This window comes from Numenius arquata, chromosome 10 (genome assembly GCF_964106895.1).
Source record: "Numenius arquata chromosome 10, bNumArq3.hap1.1, whole genome shotgun sequence".
NCBI lineage: Eukaryota > Metazoa > Chordata > Aves > Charadriiformes > Scolopacidae > Numenius > Numenius arquata.
In genome coordinates, this window is record NC_133585.1 from 40,590,644 (window position 1) to 40,606,250 (window position 15,607).

At 41.8% G+C, this 15,607-nt stretch overlaps 1 protein-coding gene across 1 annotated transcript in view; it reads left to right on the plus strand.

Annotated features, from left to right (window-relative positions):
• Nucleotides 1-9,625, plus strand: part of ANK2 (ankyrin 2) — a 166,045-nt gene extending 156,420 nt beyond the window's left edge. Inside the window, exons 45-50 of the mRNA XM_074154943.1 lie at nucleotides 123-215; nucleotides 669-749; nucleotides 2,385-2,549; nucleotides 3,963-4,145; nucleotides 5,121-5,212; nucleotides 7,303-9,625. Of these exons, the coding sequence (XP_074011044.1) occupies nucleotides 123-215; nucleotides 669-749; nucleotides 2,385-2,549; nucleotides 3,963-4,145; nucleotides 5,121-5,212; nucleotides 7,303-7,486 (798 nt within the window). The 3' untranslated portion in view covers nucleotides 7,487-9,625. The remainder of the gene's footprint in view (nucleotides 1-122; nucleotides 216-668; nucleotides 750-2,384; nucleotides 2,550-3,962; nucleotides 4,146-5,120; nucleotides 5,213-7,302) is intronic.
• The last annotated feature ends 5,982 nt before the right edge of the window (nucleotides 9,626-15,607 follow it).

The window sequence follows — 15,607 nt, forward strand, 5'->3', positions numbered from 1 at the left end:
GCCAAAAATCCTAAAAGCAAAAATTTTCAGAAGTGAAGATGGTTTTAGATGGAAACAAGGCAGAACCTGTAAGTACTGCTAGTACCACATACAACAGAGCACTGCTTCCATGCTTCCACTAGGTGTTAGCAGAGGAGTTAGGTGGGCTGGAGATCAGCTCAGACGAGGATGAGATGGTCACTACCAGGGTTGTTCGTCGGCGGGTGATTATTCAGGTACTGAGTGTTGAAAGATTGCACGAGCCTGTGGTGACTGGGCCCTGGTAACACCTTTAGGCATGCTGCTGAGACCACCGCTTGGCTGGTGATGCACCTGAAGCTGGAATGCTCCTGAATAATGAATGGGCATTGAATAAGCCATTCCAATACCTTTTTCTTGGAGGAGGATTCTAGTAATACTGCTAACCCAGCTCTACATTCTGTTAGATGCCTCAGTAGGAAGAGGATAAAGACTTCATACACAACATGGTCAACTAACATATATTTGCCTGGCTGTTGTGACATAACTTTTCTTTGCTCGCCTAAGTACTTATTTGCAGAACAATTTTTTTTCTAACATTTCTCAATTTTTTTTTCATTTTTTAACCAATTAACCAATTTTAAAATTGCTTATTTAAAGTGACCTACATGAAGGCCTTGCTTCGTAAAACTTTGTTCTTTGTCATACAGGCTGATAGTATTGAAATGCCACCAGAAACAGTCACAGAAGAGCAATATACAGATGAACATGGCCACACAGTGGTGAAGAAGGTATTGTTGGTTATGCCCCTTGCTACCTTCTTACTGTCCTATAAAAGGAAGGATAAATACACCCACATACATGCCAAATTTTCTTTTGTGAAGGGGCATGATGTTTAAGAGTAGAGCATGGAAGGAACCAGAATTTCTGTTCATGGGAGATTCCAAAGTTTGAAGAATTATTTTGATTTACAAGTTCATTCTGTGTTACAGTTTATAACTTAACATGACATATTCTGTTAATTTTCCCACTTAAAGCCAATGAAAATAGACCCACATTTCTGAGAAAAAGCTTTTGTTGTTTTTTTGAAGAAAAAAATCACCAAAAAACCCACACCACAACAATTTTATCTAAGATCATATTTGCTTGTAATAATGAGACTAATGGAGAGCTGAGTCTGCAAGAGTCACCTAAATCCAAACTTTAGATCTTCAAAATCTCCACTCAGCTGTGCCTGACCGGGTTCCTAAGTTTCTGCATCTGTACATACAGTTCAGTTTTTCTGGCACAAAGAATATAGGAAGTAGTTATTTGTGTGATGGCTTCATAAAATAAGCATTTTCAGACCATGCTTATAAAAGTGAATTCTGCACAGCGTGGAAGTGCAAGAGGAACTCGTGTGCTCCTTGCTTTATCTGACAACTCGGCGCTTAGAGAATTGGTCTAGGGCTTGGCCGAATTCTGCTGGTGGCAAACTCCATCTTCTGTCTCCCAAGAAAACATCATAGGCCCTCAGCTGGATAGCATGTCTCTGGAGGCTGTTTGAATTCATATTAAAATAAACAACCCCAGCCAAATATTCCTGGGCACATTGTGCAAGAGTGAGTCTATTCTTCTGGGTAGGTCCGTGCCTGGGAGGCCATTACCCCCTTTTCTGTGACTCTTAAAGATACGTGACACAGCCTGATTGAGCATCAGCAAATAAGCTTTTGGAAGAAGGGGGAGGTAACAGCTTAATGTTAACCTTGTCAAAAGGGGCTGGGAAAGCGTATGAACATGTAGAGCTCCAGGTCATCCACAGAGGGATGCATACCCGTCCTCCCGAGAAATTTGTCTCATCTTGAACCCTCTTGTTCTCTTCTCCTCCTCTTTGTTTGGCTTGCCAATGCCTAGAAAGCTTAAGCACCAGATTAGTCTCTTAACTAGGTTAATTCCAGCTCCCTAGTTCGGCAGTGGTTAGTGCCATTGGTGTTACAGTGTGATGTCCAAGTCCCTCTGTGAATCTAGTTCTAAGCATTTGATAGCTAAGCTGCTTACCTCTTACTTTTAGAAGCCTTTTTGAAAATACCAGTCCAAAACTGTTTTCTAGAAGTTGTGCAATTATAAAGTATGTTTTCCCTCTAAAATACTATCCTTCTTTTCCTAATAGTAACTATTGCTTTAGAGAGTCATTCCAGTATCTGTAATTGTGCCCACTTGCAAAATAAGTTTATGGAAGTTTTGCTGTGTGGTGAACTATATAGAGTGAATGCATCAGCTTGCAGGTTGTTTTTAGTATATGTCTTAAAGACTAAAACACTGAACCATCTATGTAGGTTTTTCTATGTAGGAAAAATGCCTTTTGAGTAGAAAATACTATATAGAGAATAAGAAGGAATATGTTATTGTTAATTCTTTTGGGACCAAGCTCTATTTCATTCCTTCAGGTCACTAGAAAGGTCATCCGGCGATACGTTTCTCCAGATGGCACAGAAAAAGAGGAAGTCCTAATGCAAGGAACGCCACAAAATCCTGTCACTGTCGAAGAAGGAGATGGCTACTCCAAAGTTGTAAAACGGGTCGTGCTGAAGAGCGACAGTGAGCACTCAGAGGTCAGGACTTCTACTTCCCTTGCGATGGCACAAAGCAGCAGAACACCAACAGTGTACTTAGTAACTACATCTTACTCACGCCAACAACACTCAGTTTTGAATGATACTTTAAAAAGTTTTCTTGCAGATGGAAAAGCCTCAGAATAAAGACAGGGAAAAGATGGGGGGTGGGCAGGAGGGCAGGGAAAGAGGGCAGTTTTCCCTGAAAATAAGTCAGGATACAGATTCTGTGATTTATGAGAAGTGCCAAATTCATAATGAAAGCAGCTTTGTACTAAGATAAATGGCAAATCTGTATTTGCTATTATACCTCTTACTCTAATAAGAAAATTGGTGAATGTTGTAATGAAATGATCTGGTATTCTCTAGGTTTCTACAACTAAGCCCTTCTAACACTATACAGTTATATTAGGTTTAAATTACTGGTATGTTCTTTGCTTTGAAGAGGCTAAAAAAAAAAAAGTATTACTTTCATGCAAACTTTGTAGAGCCAGGTAATTAAAAAGAAAAAACAACCTGAAAAGGTAAGTGCTTTTCAGTTTATCTTTTCCTGCCTTAGTTCTCCACGTGGCCCTACAGACATTGGTATCAGCAAAATTTAGGTTGTGACAGAGGGTCAGAAGCTAGTAATAGGGCTTGCTTTCCACAGAACTGCCCTTGAAAGCAACATTTAACAAGCAGTCATTAGAAATGCTAAGAGTGTAATTCTCTCTTGCCAGAATTAATCATCAGAATTAATTCTCTAAGAGTAAGGTAACAAGGAAACAGAGTAATTTTTTTAGTGAGCTGACCATACCAGAGGTACTCTTTATCATCTGGAAACCATATACATTACATTCATATTTTGTCAAATAAAATCATGTTTGTCCCTTTCCCATGGCATTCTAATATTCTCCTGTAAGAGTTCCTTGGTTTTACAAGTGTGACTCATCTCTTGGAAGAATATCTTAAAATTAAGATATAGGCTGATACCACTAGCTCGTACTACTTGTGTGAATGCAGCAAGGATTCACAGCAAGAGGTCCACTTGTCACTTGGTTTAACTTCAGTGGCCTTGGCAGGTAAGCCAGCAGGGCAGCCTGTGGTGTGGTGGAGGGCAGCAATATCCCGCTGCCCTCAGGCTAGTTCAGGTTCCAGAAGCAGTTTTCACCCTGCCAGATAAAGCTTCTCTGCAGAATAAATTTTCCAGGGCTGTTCCTGCTGTCTGAACATCTTAGAATGTCTCCTTCTGGAGCTGTAAAGCAGGTAATAAAATATACACTCAGTCTTTTGATGTGTACATGTAGAAAGTGAGACAATTCTTGTATTCTTCTTCTCTGTGGCAATGATTAAGAATGATGGAGTAACTAAAAGCTTTGTTAGTATTCACTGTGTAATTCATATCCAGTATACTTCTGCTTTCTAACCTTACAGGTGACCCTGTCTGAACCTGCTGTTTTGCCTAGTGCCTCCAAATTCCAGTCTGAGCCAGTGGAAGGCCGGAAGGTCAGCAAAGTCATAAAGACCACTGTAGTGCAAGGAGAGAGAATGGAGAAACACCTGGGGGATGCTAGCTTAGCTACTGATCTTCCATCAGCCAAAGAGGACTTTGAAGAGGTAAAAATGCCTTTTAAAAATAAATATTAAAACAAATATCACAACACACGTGGGAACAAATTGTACTCTATTGAAAGTTTCATTGATGGAGCGTCATACTCATCTACCGAGTATAAACCTCTGTTGTTATACTCAGCCATGTTACAAAAGGATTAGTATATAAAGTGTGTATATGTATGGGAAGCTAAAATCACAGAATTAGCTATGAAACATTTTACGATTCTAAAAATACCCCTGGCGGCTTTAAGTACAGTTGTTAGAAATCATGGGCAAAGCAGCAAAAACTGTCATGTTTTTGAACTGTCATGTTCAAAGAAATGGCTTGGGAAATAACATTTTTTTCCCAGCTTGCCAGCTTCTAGTGTAGTAAATCAAGAAGCCTGTGGAAGATACCACAGACGAACCCATGAACAGCCAGAAGGAAAACAAAAATGCTGCCTTTCTTCTAGGAAGTATCAGTAACAGCAGATATTCTGTGGAAAAGTTTGCTGGGCTCCGTTCCCTGTTTCTCCCCTTTCAGTACAGTCAGGGCTCAGAAGTATCACCCATCATTTCTGTGTGTACTGTTTCTGCACTGCCAGCACTGAGAACAGGCAGTGGGAACAGCTATACAAGAAAGAGTATTTTCTGTGACAGGAAAAAGGTCACTGTAACAACTGTTGTAAACAAATAAAAAGGATAAGTTCTGCAAGGCCTTGAGTTGGGCACTTCAAAGTTGAAAAGAAAGTGCCGAGATGCGCCTCAGTACAATTATTAGTGAAATGAAACTATCCTATATAAGAAACTGTACCTGATCTGTACATTTGAGAAATATTTGAAAGGATGCAAATAGCAGGCAGATGCTTCTCTTGTCTATTCATCATTTACTCAGCTTTCAACTTCATTAATATAAAGCACTAAGGCATGAAGAGCAATTATCTTGTGTCCTAAGTTTTTGGGTTTTGTTTTAATTTGAAGTTTATGTTTTAATTTGAGGCTTTGAGCTATACAGGTAACCAAATGAAAGTCAAACTCCCCGCTTTAGTAGAGCAAGAAATCATGAAAGAGGATGGATCAATTATTAAAAGGTTTGGCTTGGCATGTCAATGAACTGTTACTAGAAAAGGATTAACAAACTCATAATAAATGAGTGGATTTAAGTGAGTGTTTGAAGTAAAACCACTGGCGGCAGCATCTCAAGCTTTATTTGCAGAAGTACTAAAGATTATTACTAACATTCTGTTACAGGAAGGGGTATATGCACTGCGAAGGTCTACATTCACTTGGAAAGACTGGGTGAAGAGGGGTGTGGTGGGTTCACCGTGGCCAAGCACCACGCAGCTGCTCCCTATCCCTCCTGTCCCACCAGGCAATGGGAGAATAGGAACAGCAACAGCGAGAAAACTTATGGGTTGAACGAAGACAGTTTAATAAGCAAAGGAAAGAGGGAAGAGCAACCAAACAAGTGATGCAAAGGCAATCACTCACCATCTCCCACAAGCAGACTGATACCCAGCCAGTTACTGAGCCATGGTCACCTTGGAAGATAGAACCCCCCGACCCCTAGCTTTTTTCCTCTACCCCCAGTTTTTATTGCTGAGCGTGGTTCTGTATAGTATGGCATAACCCTTGGGCCGGTTCGGGTCAGCTGTCCTGGCTGTGTGCCCTCCTGGTCCCTTGCCCACCCCCAGCCTGCTCACTGGAAGGGCCAGTGGGGAAAAAAAAGAGCAGCAGCCAAAGCACTGGGCTGTTACCAGCATTGGTTCAGACCAAAATGGGACACAGGGCTCTGCACGGGCTGCTGTGAAGAAAGTGAACTGCATCCTGGCCAGAGCCAGTGTAAAGGAGAATTGCTGCCGAGCTGATTTCATAGGAGGCGACACAAGAATAGCAGCGTGATTTACAGTTAACAATATTAATCAAGGTTACTTCAAAGATATTTTTTTTCATGCCAGTTGTCTCTGTGATAATTTGAACCTTATCAAAATAGGCCAGAGGATATGTGGACCTAGAGAGAGATATATATAGATATATGCGTGTCACAGTTGGGCCTTATGAGGAATGAAGCAGGGCAGATAGGAAAATATTTGGGAGAAAGAAAAAAAAGCTACTGTAGTGCAGTAAGTGTATTCATTCCTGTCACACACAACTTGAGCCGAGGCTGCTACAGGCAGGCATCTTTTACACACCTTTTATTTCAGATCGGTTGAATGGCCATTTGGGGCGGTAAAGCCAACGTTAGCATCTGAAAGCGCATCTTGACCAAACTGTGTCTAATTCTAACAAGCTGTAAAACCAGTTTCAGTTGGTGGGATGGTGTCACAAGGACATGCTGAGAGTTAGGGGACCTGCTGCATCTGCTTTTGGATGAAGGGTGAGCATTCGTGTCAAAGTGCTCCATCTAACGGAGGGATCTTTTGGTCATTCAGGTCAAATTAAGAAGTGTCAGCTGTCTGATAAAAATCGAGCTATTCCTGGCTGGGCATGCAGGAATTGCCGAGTGTGCTTGGCTTCCCATGGTCCTCTCTCAAGGACAGTGACCAAAAATTGAGCTTCTGGGTAAGGCTAATCAAGAGACACCCAGCTGTCCTAGAACAACTACATTTATTTGCCTAGATCTGGAAGGGAGTTGGTGAGGTTTAAGGTTCTGACTAGTAGAGCAAGATGGTTCTCGTGAGGTGTGGAGTAATTAACAGAATAGTTTAGGACACTAGATGACCACAAAAGTAGTTTTACTGGCTGTCAGAAGTAAGACTTGTTCAGAAATAAGTGTTCAAGAAATTAATCGGCTTAAATTACTATTGTACAGGACAACTCTCTTGTTGAAGTTAAATACTGCAAATAGGAAGGTCTTGTGTGAATTTCAACATAGGTTGCATGTCTGTGTGTTACAGCATGGGTTTTGCTGGGCATCTAAAACTGTATGCTTAATCAGTGTACACAGCTTAATTGCTATTAGTTTACATTATGAAAGCCAATTAAAACAGTGGTGTGTGTTGTATTCGGAATGCATAACAAATATCTGACCTCAGTAGCTGACTTCAACTGCCAGCTACAGTTCTTCTCATGTCATTTTGAATGAAAAAGCCTTAAAACTACAGCTGAAAATTAGCATTTTTTTTAAACCTTCAGGAACTGTGGGCTTTTAAAGACAGTTTTGTCATTTATTTTGTTTTAGGACAACACTAAGTAAAGCCAGCACGCAGAAGAGGACTGTGATGAAGGATCAGTATGGAAAACACGTTCACATAGAAGAGCTGGAAGACACACCAGAAGCACTACCACAGGATGACCTCCAACATGACCTCCAGCAGCTTCTTAGACACTTCTGCAAAGAGGACTGGAAAGAGGAGGCGAAGTGAGAAGCTGCCACCCCTCAACAACACCACATAACCATCCATCCCGCGTGCAGCATTCATCTTCTCTAGGTGTAGACATTATTACCTACATAATCACTGGAAGACACTGCCATTTCTACTCGTGCAGATGCGGTGAATTCATTTCTCCCCCCCCCCCCCCCCACCTTTCCCCGTATTTGATTTTGAGTTTTTGTTATTTTTTACCCTGTAAGCTAATTTGTGACCAAAGATAGCATCCTTCATTCAGGATGATTTATCCACCGAATCGTCGTCTTTGTGCTGTACTGGGAATTTGTCAGCATCACCACTTCTCACTGTTCCTTTGCTTCTGCACTAGCTTCATGAAATTGCATTTGTCGAGCCAACTTCATCGACAGGCCTCTTCAAGTGACTATGTACATGCATCATAAAATGGAGTTAACATGTAAACTGTATATAGCAAGAGTATTTGGACTTACAAGACTGCAGAGAACACACTGCCTATGACTCCAATTAGCATCATGGATTACAAGGTCTATTGACACTGCTGAACAGCGATTAATAAAATAATGTTAACACAATCGACTGCAAACACAGACTGACTGAGGCGGAAGCACTGCAGATCTCCTGCATCCGTAAGACTTCCAGTTTAGGGATCTATTATAGTTAAAGGCTCTAAGAGTCAGGCTAAAAACCTGGAAATTCAGCTGTTCTCATGAAGCAACAGCTGACTGTGGCCATTAATACTTCTAAGACCTTCGGACAGCCACTTAAAGATTTCCAGAAAAAGAAAAGAAAAAAAAAAAAAGAATACCCAATTAGGTAACCAACTTGCTAGCAGCTATATCTATGGCACATTTGCATACGGTATTAAAATCTTTTAGATCTGGACATGTGGCAGGGTGTATTAAACAATTATAACTACAGTAGTTTCCTGTTTTCATCACTGCTTAGCAAACCACGCTGTCTTATTGGTGGTACTTCCTGCTGGCCACTGCACTGTAGATAACTATGGGAGAAAGACTTACCCACTATACAAGGAGAGTAATTAATTCACCGTGTTTTATCAAGATTGCCTCTTATCCGATACATGCATGTGGCATTTGAAGGTCAAAACCAAACCCTCCTATAATCATGTCAGCTTGTTAGCCCTCTTAGCACTGAGCGAGCAGTTTTTATCTTCCAATCAAGTGTTTTTTAAAGAGAAAGTGCTCACGATCCTTGAAAGCCAGTTTCTGTTCATATTTTGTTATCTATCTATATATATAATATATATATTTCTAAATCAACCCTCTGAAAACCATGATGGCATGTCTGCACTTTTATTTTCAAAAAAGGGAACATAGAGATCTGACATTTTGGGTGTCCTGGACCTTAATATTTAATGGAGGGAGCTCTGTAGTGTTTTAGCGTATATAATACACACAAACACACTAAATGTTTTTAACCAGCTATTTGATTTTTTTAATAGTATACTCAAAAAACAGGGTAAAACGAATCCTCTCCTCTATGAGTAATACTTTTTCCAAGCCTATCTGGCCTTCTGCAATTATAGGGTTGTTTGGTTTTTTTTAATGACTCACTCAGTGCTCAGAACAAGGGCACTTCCTCATGAAGGTAACGATGCTAAAAGCATGAAAACATCTTGGGAGTTCTGGCTTCCTGCAGGCGAAAGAACCCGAGGTGCCGTGCTAACACTTTTTTTGGCAGGCAGGAGAAACAACAACAACAAAAACACCGACAAAAACCAAAAAGTGTTTTGGCAGCCAAACCGACCGAGACCCATGATGAAACATTTCACAACGCATCATGGCTTTCTTACCATCGGAGACAGCACAGGATGATCTTCAAGGATGGGGCTCTAAAGAAATGCATTTCTGTTGTGTTATTTGCGGTGCAGATGATGTTCTGTGTAACAACATAATGGTTATTCACCTCTTATTTTGATTTTTTGCTGTGTTATCAAAGAACTTGAATACTGTGAGAAGAAGTGAATTTTAAGTTGACGAATCAGCATCTTGTTCCCATGGTGATAACACTAATTGAATATATCTATGAGGGCATGTATTAGTTAAAAATTAAAAAAAAAATACAACACTAACAATACATAGCTGCAATGTGTACAATGGCTGATTTAACTGAATAAAAATGTACAAGTGTTAAATGTAGAAATAACGACTCACTCTCTTTTACTGTCAGTGCAGCATGAAAAGGAACAGCACCCGTTTGGGTACCTTAACTGAACTATCATAACTATAATTCCACTATACCCAGTTCCCTAAGATTTTTTTTTTTTTTAATTCTGCTATTCAGCACTGATTGGTAGGTGTCAGTCTGTTATAACAGTCAGATCAATTTTTTTTTTTTTTTTAAATCATTGTTAATAGTTTTTCAAAGGGTATGTAGCCATGTTTTCTAGTTATTTTATTTGGCCTGAAATTGTGGAATTTCCTTTCAAATATGGCCCAGACTGTGTGTTACAGTCAACTAATTTTTCAGTGCCCGCTCCTGAGGAGGATAGGGAAGAAAAACGTAGGGTGAAATTCTGTCACGTCTTACATCCTTGTAAAGCACGGGAAATACTGGGAAGTTTTGTTGCCAATTTAAAAGAAACACACATAGAAATATCTCAGTCCAATTCATTGCCTTGTGTTTGTGCTTTGCTCTTCGTGTTTCAGCAGGTGACCCATGAGCATTATCTCTTCCTCTTTGTAATACTGCAGCTGCAGCTTCATGTTCTGGTGTCAACACGACTCCATGGCAGGAGCTGTCAGGATAATAGGATTAAATAAAAATTAAAAAAAGGCAGCTGTAAAAGGTTCCAGCAGTGCTGGAGATCAGGTTTTCCTCATAAGCACCTTAGAGCTTCACTTTGTGTCTCTGGGAAATGAGATGTTGACTAGTTGGTCGAAAGGTAGGAGACAACAGCCAGAAACCACCCCCCAGGCCACCACATCCTCTTCTTGTCTCCAAGCCTGGAAACAGGCAACAGAGCAGCAGAAACAAACCCTTCCACATGGCTAGAAAGACCCCTCACCAGCATCTTCCTGTGCCGACTGATAAAACACAGCCCTTTGGTACAGGTGCACAGGAGGAAGGCGGATGTCAGCGAGAGCAGCGAGCAGGGCTGGGTCACTCTGCCATGGCTGTGCAGGAACGTCCATACAGCAGGACACAATGACCAGAACGTTACAGCAAAGCGCTCGCTCTCCTGACAGGGATGCTAAACCTATCCCGGTCCCCTGAGAGGACATCTGTGCCTGACAAAAAGCAGAGCAGAGAAAGAGAGACACCTCAGGGCTGTGAAACATCCTGTGGTCAGATCAGGAACGGGGCTTCACATCAGCGAATGCGGGTCCAAACCATCATCTCCCTTTCTCAATACAGAACAGACTTCAAGTGTGTGTTTATCTTCAGTTGCTTCTTTCACACAGCTGAGGCATCCCTTGGCCAGGAAACCTCCATTGATCTGAGGTGGGAACTGGCTTCCAGCCCATGTTTCAGTCTGATGAGGAAACATGGCTGGATGGCCAAGATAACAGTTTGGTCTTTGCTCCAGACAAGACAACGAGCACAAAGGGAGAAGTTATTTTTCCCCTCCCAGTTTTTTGAAAGCCAAAAAGAAAATATCAGAATTACCTCACTGGCTTCAACAGTAGCAGAAGTTTTGGGGAGGACATGGGAGAAGCTGTATCCTGGAGACAGAGGAAGGGGAGACAGAGCACGGAAGCAATAACCTGAGTACTGAAGAGCACAGGAGCGGTGCTTAGAGTGGGAAGGTCCTACTGCAGCACCTACTGCACCAACACAGGTTGGTGAGTCCTTGTCTCATCTGCGGGGTCCAAACAGCACGTTCCCCCGACGGTCAGACGAGAGACAGCCTGTGCATTTTCAGGGCATGTTTTAAAATGCTATAGAAACAAAGGCTCTAACTGCAGAGCCCCCATAGCTTTAGTCAACACCGTTATTTGTTGACAAGGCTGTAAAATAATTTTTCAATCGTTCATACCAGGGATAAATGAAGACACAGGCGGGACCCAGTCCTCCCTGCTCTAGAGCGTGCTGTCATCACTCTCTCAGTTGGAGACTATTGAGGTGAAGGGAAAAAAGACCTAGAGAAATAAATGAATCCAAGAGACTTAAAGGACCGCTCCTTGAAATAATGCAAATATGGGAAGTCAATCTCAGCCTTTTTCTCATTCACCAACAGTCTATGTTTTGCAATAAAAATTAAAAAAAAACCCTGTGCTAATCAGTAGGTTTGAGCAATTAATAATAATAAAAATAAACATCAAAACCCCAACCCCTCCACCCCCAGTCAAACTAAACACACAAAGGAGAACAGGAGGAGCATCTGGAGGATCACATCTTCTCCCTAGCTCTGCCCAGCAGGCCACGGTCACTTGGCCCCAGGCCGGTGGGATTCTCCTCTAGCCATTTCAATGCAACGTCGTTCCCAAAGGGGCAGGAGACACCAGCCTCACCTCTGCAGGCTTCTTGACACACTTGTCTTTGTGTCTGTTATATCTAGCAGAGATGGATTTATATTGCTGCCTCTGGTGCTGCCTGCAAAAATGGGGGGAATTAAATAAAATAAAATATGTGAAAGCTGGTTGAACCATCCTGAGGCCAGACGGAATTAAACTGCAGTAGCCGGCATTGCACAGGACTTTTATTAAACAGCCACTAGAGTGCAGCAACTCGCCACTGTTTAATAGAAAAACCACAAGAAATTGCCCATGAATTTTTGAAGTCAAATACTCCAGTATTGGTCAGAAACTGCCCACCCCCTATTCCAAATTTTAGAACTTAAAAGAACATGCATATTCTATTTACATACGCACACAGAGAGAGTTCTCCCCTGCGGCAGCAGGGTAAAAGTCAGGCAAAAGAAAGTTTCAATAAGGGTATCAGAATACTTTGGGAATATTAACATTTATTTGCTGAAAAAGCCTTTACATCCCTTCATTGTTTACATTCCGTGGGTACTGAAGGAGATGCCTTGTTGGGGGCACCCAGAGCAGTGCATTTCACTAAGGATTATTAAAGCAGGTTTTGTACTTGCACACACAACTATTCCCATCGCTCTAAGATTCTAAGAGTAACAGCCACAGGTCATAAACACACTCTGCGGCCAGTCCTTCCAGACAGATCACAGCAAAACAGCTGTTTGTTTTTTTTTTTCTTTTTAAATTTCAAACACTTTCTTCCTGATCTCTAAACACAAAAATTGTTCTCTGATTTAATTCATTTATAGCCTGGAAAACATTTTTTTTGTGGTCAACTTGGGGGGAAAGCAGTTCCTGCGCCAAGCACGCAGGTAACCTACAATGAATGAGGGAACTGAAAACGCATTTTTAGAGTCATAATACATTGCTGTAGGCTTAAGAACAGACATGCTTTAAGTCACTATTAAATTAACATATCTACTATGCAAGTGCTCCATCCACATGCAGGTACCAGCTCTAAGAGCATCTCTTCTCTGACCATCTCACCACGGGTCTTTATCCAGAATGATTTTTGGTGACTGAGGATTCCTGACCCGCTTTAAATTATATCAATAGCGTAGCAGCATACCATAGCAATGCAGGTGCTTAGCCTGGTTTAAAAATCTGATTGCCCCTATATTCTATTGCCCTTTTCTCCCTATATAGAAGTCATTATACATTAATAAAGTCGCTGTGAACCACTGATGCATTAAAGGTGCAGCACGGATGGTGCTCAATAAACAATTATTCTTTTTATCCTGTTTTCTTAGATAACTAGGTAGTGGCCAGACATAATAATTCCATAATCCTGCTTTCAGCCAGGAGTTTAGCGCAAGACTCAACCACCACAAAGATACTTTCTGCTTTTGCTTTTTCTATGGCTGTCTACAACAATAACCAAGTCCTTCACAAATGTTACCTGCACAAAGAATGAGAAACAGAGAGACAGAAAGGTTATACAGTCCCAAGGGGGTCTCTGTGGCTCTAACCTGTCAAGTAGAGTCGTCGTCTCCCAGGACCAGGACAGTTTTAGCATCCCTGTTCCTTTTGGAGCCAAGCCAAACCCCACACATCGGGGATGCTTACAGCACTTGGAGCTGAGCACAGTTTCAGAAGAACTTGGCCGCTTCACACCGAGCAAACTTCAAACCCAGGGGAAAGGATGACCAGAGGGGTCACTGGGTGCTGCAAACCAGGACACCTGGGGCAGAACTGGAGAAGGGATGCCTGGGATACTGCTGGAGGAGGTGCAGTAGTTCAGGACAAGTAAAAGCCAGTTTGTCACTTGGTATTAATTTTACAGGGGGTTCTGGCATTTCTTTGGGGTACAGTGCACACTATTTTAGCCTGTTACTTTTACTCTTGTTCCACTTTGTAAGGAAAGTGCAAAAGCCCTTTGTAACCTGACGGGTAATTGATCCAAATGTACACACATGGGAAAGAACAGTGATTTACTCTGTAGGGAAGACTCACAGCTGCTCCTCTCCCTCCTTTTAGGATGACTGCTTTACATTTAACATTAAGATTGCATGGGTATTCATGAAATCAAAATTGTAACAGCACATTTCAATAAATGAATTTTATGTGTTTTATGGTGTGCAGGTCCTGGACCCAAATACTGAGACTTCTACACTACAGTCACCCTCAAAGGGGCGCAAGAGGATCTCTTACATTCTGGTAAGAATCCCAAATGACTTAAACCATTTCTGCAGAATCTAAGGAAAGTGATACACAGACTGTCCTACACTCTGTTTATCCCACAACATTGCTACACTGCTGTAAGAGCCTAGAGATCACATGACCTTCCACGAGAGAGCTGCTCTGTGAGACATGGCTCTTCACACAGAAACTCAAACACATTTTAATAACAGAATTAAAAAACAAACAAACAAACAAAAAAAACCCCACAAAACAACACCAAGAAACCAACCAAACAAAAACCTAAAGCAGCAACTCAAAGTTGTCCTCCTTTTATTTCCTAGGAAACCTAGTGCATGGGGACAGGCACGGGGAACAGATGGTCCATGTAGCCCAGGATCTTCTTTCTGGCTGCAGTCAATAATGGCCACGTGAAGAAAGAAGAGAGGAGCCAGGGAGGCAGAGGATGGCCAGAGGGTGGCTGTCCCTGCCCTGGCAGCTGTCCCCCTCCCTCTGTGCCATATTCACAGCCCACGACCGAACGCTGGTTTGTGAGAATGAACAAATCTGGAAATGCAGGACCAAATTCTCTGTCCCCAGTGGTTTCACACCACATACTCCTCAGATCTGAGACCAGCGCAGGCGCTCAAGCTGTTTCAGTGCCAGCGGAGGAGGTTTCTGCTTCTGAGGAAAAGCAGTTGCTTTCAACGTGCCTTTCTCTGGCAGCAGGTTATGTTCTTCCTTCCAGGTTCCCATGGCTTGGGAAAGAGGTACATCTCTAAATCACTGACAACAGCATAGGAAATCTGCTTAAGCTGACGAGTGCTTTCTGAGCCCAAGCAAATGCATTTTGAAAGCCCCACGTGGCTTTCATGACATCCCATCCGCAATGGACTGGAATCACCCAGAGGTTTCCAGTTAGTATGGGGAATGTGTCAGCAGTGGAGGGGAAAAAAGCAAACTTATCCAAAGTAAACTGCCTTATGAGAAGCACATCAGCAGCTCGCCCAGACCTCTGCAGGCAAATGCCAAGCTCTCTCCCACCTGAAATAAAAAGCAAGCATGGAAGGACAAAAGCTTCTTTACAGAGGCTTCAGCCTTTGCTTTTTAGATGCTGCAAAAATGTGTCTAGAAGCAGAGCTAACAGCACCTTGGTAAACAGATCTTGCCAGCCGGTGTGGCATTTTTTTCACACATGAAAGGCATGGACCATGCAGGTGAAAATAAGTAATTAGAAAAAATCAGCATGTTAATGGAACAGTTTATGCTACCGGAAGAAATCTTTCTTTCATATTGAATAATAAAATGCAGTCACTGCATTGTGTGCATATTTCCTCACTAACATGGTAGTTTCCACAAAAATATTTGTAGATGCTGCTTGTAAACTATCCATTAGTATTTACTTTTATAAAGCACTCAAAACACACTTAAAAGCACTTGGCCTGAAAGTGTTCCTGATGCTGTGAGGACACTGAGCAAAACATCTCAATTTGCCTTTCTGTGGATAAATGGTTTGAAG